Genomic DNA, 4,726 nt, shown 5'->3' with positions numbered 1-4,726 from the left:
GTAACTTATTAACAAAATGACATTTTACTTAATAACGGATAAAACTATATGGTTTTAGCAATTTCTTAACATAATTCAAATTGAATAATGAGCCAAGTTTGAATCTAATCGAGTCATCAACTTAGTTTGTGAGTTAGACCGAATTAAACTCTCTCTAACTTGAGTTTGATTTGATTTTAAAATAAACTAAACATTCTAACTTAAACTTGATTCGAATTCAAATAGACTCAAACTGATTTTTGAGCCTAAGCCAATTTGGTTTTGCTCTAGCTTTAGTTGAAAGATCACTACTTTTGAAGATATTGAGAAAAGCTCAATTCAATTTTTTATAAATAAAACTATGTGAACAAATATATCTTACTAATTTATTTGTATAAATTGAAATAATAATGTATCATTGAAGCATGTGATTATTATTATTATTATTATTATTTTACTTCAAAATCACCAAATTACATATTATTTCATTAAATTATATAAATAAATTAATAACGCTGGATAGTCTCCATTTCATGATTGATACAGGTTGTGATAATATAAAAACAAGGAAAATTAAATTAAATGGCCTCAATTAATATTCCCAAAGCAAAAATGTCTAACATTATTTATATAAAGCGAAAATACCTATGTAATGTGAATGGACTAAAATGCCCATTATATAAACAAAACAAAAATAGCACACTCAACCCAAATTTATTGTGAATTACTTGTGATCCCATGAATTTCATTGTTCACCATTCACCTGTGAGGCACTCTCTAGAGGCATAGTCGAGATTCTTGAATAGCTTTTCTCTGATAATTTGTACAATTTTTTGACCAAAAAAATAACAAATAAGGTTAGTTCATCATTCTTTATCATGTTTTATTCATTTTGGTGTTAAAATTTATGTGATTGAAAGAAGATTTAATTGAGTTTTAGGTTAGGATTTTTAGATTTGTATAATTGATTATATAGGTTGATTTTTGAATGTTTTAGATGAATTTGTTAATGAGTTTTATATTAAAATATGTGTAGATTTGATTGTAATTTCTTTAGATATATTATTTTTAGATAATTAATTTAATTTCGAATAGATAACTTATTATAAACAGTAAATCTGTGAATAAACAGTAAATTCTTCCGTGAATTTGTGGGACCACGAAGTGAATTTGTGATAAATTTTGGTTAGATGTGTCTTTTTGTGTTTTTTTAATGTAATGGGCTTTTCAATCCATCCACATTAAATGAGTATTTTGATTTTGTATAAATAATATTAAATATTTTTACTTTGGATGCATAAATTTAGGGAAATAAATTAAAATAGATACGAAATTAGTCATGTAAACCTTTTTCATCAAAATTTTAGTAGTTTTACCTTTTTAAGCAAATTGTATTTTTTATGCAAGAATACCCTTCATCCTATTTCTTCACACATAGAGTAATTTTTACTAGAAAATCTTTTTTTGAGAGTCTACTGATTAATTTTTCTGTAATTGTTAAGATTTACATATTCAAAATAGATTAATTTCTGATGTAATAGTTGATATTTATGTATCTTTACAAAATGATGAATATAACTACATAGAGTGCGTATAGGTTGTGCACAAGTGTGAAAATGAGCGGAAATGGTGTGAAAATGTGCGAAAGGGTGCGAAAATGTGCAAAAGGGTATGAAAATGTGTGAAAGGGTGGGCATTTTTCGAAAGGATCCACATTTTTCTGAAAGAGTATGAAAATGAGCGAAAGGGTGTGCGTTGTTTTCGAAATGGTGTTAAAATGAGAGAAAAGGTGCGCATTATCTGAAGGGGCCGCATTTTTTCAAAAAGGTGCATATTTTTCTGAAAAGGTGCGAAAATGTGCTAAAAGGGTGCATGTTTTTCCAAAATGGTGTAGGTAGGTGCGAAAATTAAAAACCCTTTCGCCCACAATATCAAACTAAACCAAACATAGAATAACGAAAATCTATCAATTTCAAACAAAACCAAAATTACCCACCGTCAATTCACATTTAGCAAACTGACATCGATAAACATTACGACAATGTCGTTTAAGTCGTCTGAGATAAGTGTTTCCTTGTACATTGTTAACATTGAATAAAGTTAGGGATATTTGAAATGGGATTTTCGTTGGATGTTTGGATGTTGATAGGTTCTTATTAGAGTAGTATTAGTTTGGATTATAATGAGACTGATTTTGCCGGATTGCTTCGTCGTTGCTAAAGAAAGAAAGGTTATTCTGGCAGCACTGATGCACCTTTGCGCACCCCTTCACACTTTCACGCATCCCTTTATACTTGCATGCAACCCTTTACACTTTCATACACCCTTTCACACTTTCACGCACCCTTTCATACCCACTAGCACCTTATTTTGGATTGATTATTTTATTTGATGGTTTAAATGATTTAATTTCAACGGATTTATCAGGGAATTGCAGTTAATGAGCAGCCTAGAGAAAGAAGGTATAATGACGCTCATAATTTTATCGCTAAGTTAACTATTCAGAGTCATGTAGAAACAGTAAAACATATTAGAATTACTCTTAATCATGTTCAGAAGGATTTATTCAGAAAAAGTTGTTTTGGACAATTTTTAAAGTTGGAAACTTTGAGATTTTTAATTTTCACACATTTTTAGCACATTTTCAGAAAAACACAACCTTTTTGGAAAAATGCACACCCTTTCGAAAAAACGTGTACCTTTTTGCATATTTTCGCACCCTTTCCCTCATTTTTGCACCCTTTCAGAAAAACACGTATCCTTTCAAAAAATGTGCACCCTTTTGCACATTTTTACACCCTTTCAAAAAAACACGCACCCTTTCAAAAAAATACACACTCTTTCACACCCATTCACAACTCACACACATTCTTTGTAGTTATGTTCATCATTTTGTAAAAATATGTAAATATCAAGTATTAAATCAAAAATTAATCTATTTTGGATTTGTAAATCTTAACAATTACAAAAAAAAAAAATCTAAAATTAATCTGCATACTCTCAGAAAAAGATTTTCTGGAAAAAATTACTCTAAGTGCGAAGAAATAGGATGAAAGATATTCTTGGTATAAAAATATAATTTGCTTAAAAAAGGTAATACTACTAAAATTTTATCGAAAAAGGTTTACGTCAGAAAAACGCACACTCTTTCGCACCCATGTAGAACCCACACACATTTTATGTAGTTATATTCATTATTTTGTAAAGATACATAGATATCAAGTATTACATTAGAAATTAATATGTTTTGAATTTATAAATCTTAACGATTACAGAAAAATTAATCTGTATACTTTAGGAAAAAGATTTTCTGGTAAAAATTACTCTAAGTGCGAAGAAATAGGATGAAAGATATTTTTAGTATAAAAACTATAATTTGCTTAAAAAGATAAAATTATTAAAATTTTATTGAAAAAGATTTACACGACTAATTTCGTGCTTATTTTAATTAATTTCTCATAAATTTAAGACATTTAATTTAATTGCCCTCTAAATAAATTCTTGGTGTAATAGAAAGTTTTCTTTTCTTTACATAATTAGAATTCAAATTTCACGCTTCTTTTGGAGCCAAGAATTTATCCATGGGCGCTAATTTATTTTACTTCCTTAAACTCGCGGCGCCTTATTAAAATCCTTTTACTGGCTGTTTCAAGTTTCACGCGGATCGGCATCGGAGTCAATTACTTCTAAACACTATCAGCCGTCCGATTCTGTTTTCATTCAAACCATCAAAAACACTTTCTCTTAACAACTTCCCGCCTCTCTGCTTTCCTTTCTATAAATACGGAACACTCACAATTCCAAATTACAACTCTCATTCTTCCACCTTTTTTAAGAAAAGAAAAGCTTTAACCTAATGGCCCGCACAAAGCAAACCGCCCGCAAGTCAACTGGGGGCAAGGCTCCGAGAAAACAACTGGCCACAAAGGCCGCCAGAAAGTCAGCTCCGGCCACAGGCGGAGTGAAGAAGCCTCATAGATTCCGTCCAGGAACGGTGGCTCTCCGAGAAATTAGAAAATATCAGAAGAGCACCGAGCTTCTCATTAGGAAGCTGCCATTCCAGAGGTTAGTGAGAGAAATTGCTCAGGATTTCAAGACAGATCTGAGGTTTCAGAGCAGTGCCGTGGCGGCGCTTCAGGAGGCGGCGGAGGCGTACTTGGTGGGGCTGTTTGAGGACACAAATTTATGCGCTATTCATGCGAAGAGGGTGACTATTATGCCCAAGGATATTCAGCTTGCTAGGAGGATTAGAGGTGAAAGGGCTTAAACAGGAATATGAGATATCAATGTTTAGGATTGGATGGTGGATTAAGATTAGGTTGGACTTGGTTTGGTTTATATTGTATGGCATGTGTTTGTTAAAATTCTTGTGAATGCGGAACTTCATCCTTTTATTCATGCACCAAAGAAACTTGATGTGGATGGATCCTTAATCGAAGAAGAATAAGAAAATTAAGGACATGCTAATGCTTTTTATTAAAATGACTGATGAGAAAATGTTTTGATCAATGGGAAAGAATTTAGATCTAATAATCATACCCATCAAATCAAAATTATGTTAAAAATAAGATTCTTATTATTTTCTAAAATAAGATTGTGTTTGCCTGTCATCGGCAAGTGGGGCATCGGCAGGCAGCTATGGCAGCAAGCGGGCTACTTGCTCTAAACTATAATCCATCGAAGAGGGCTAAAGCCTGGAGTCACAACTAAAGATGGTGGTGCGTTGTGTTAGGCTGGCTTTGGTGTA

At 31.8% G+C, this 4,726-nt stretch overlaps 1 protein-coding gene across 1 annotated transcript; it reads left to right on the top strand.

Annotated features, from left to right (window-relative positions):
• The first annotated feature begins 3,729 nt into the window (after positions 1–3,729).
• On the top strand, positions 3,730–4,377 carry LOC123209822 (histone H3.2). Its single transcript, XM_044627983.1, has one exon. The coding sequence runs from the start codon at positions 3,836–3,838 to the stop codon at positions 4,244–4,246; it is 411 nt and encodes a 136-aa protein (XP_044483918.1). The 5' UTR covers positions 3,730–3,835; the 3' UTR covers positions 4,247–4,377.
• The last annotated feature ends 349 nt before the right edge of the window (positions 4,378–4,726 follow it).

The sequence above is a fragment of the Mangifera indica genome, chromosome 1, assembly GCF_011075055.1.
Source record: "Mangifera indica cultivar Alphonso chromosome 1, CATAS_Mindica_2.1, whole genome shotgun sequence".
Lineage (NCBI taxonomy): Eukaryota > Viridiplantae > Streptophyta > Magnoliopsida > Sapindales > Anacardiaceae > Mangifera > Mangifera indica.
Note: the sequence above shows the minus strand (reverse complement) of the source record. Positions and strands in the feature narration are given on the sequence as shown.

Bases quoted from the DNA above. Each gene is read 5' to 3' on its own strand.
- LOC123209822 (XM_044627983.1), top strand. From the start codon at position 3,836: ATGGCCCGCACAAAGCAAACCGCCCGCAAGTCAACTGGGGGCAAGGCT.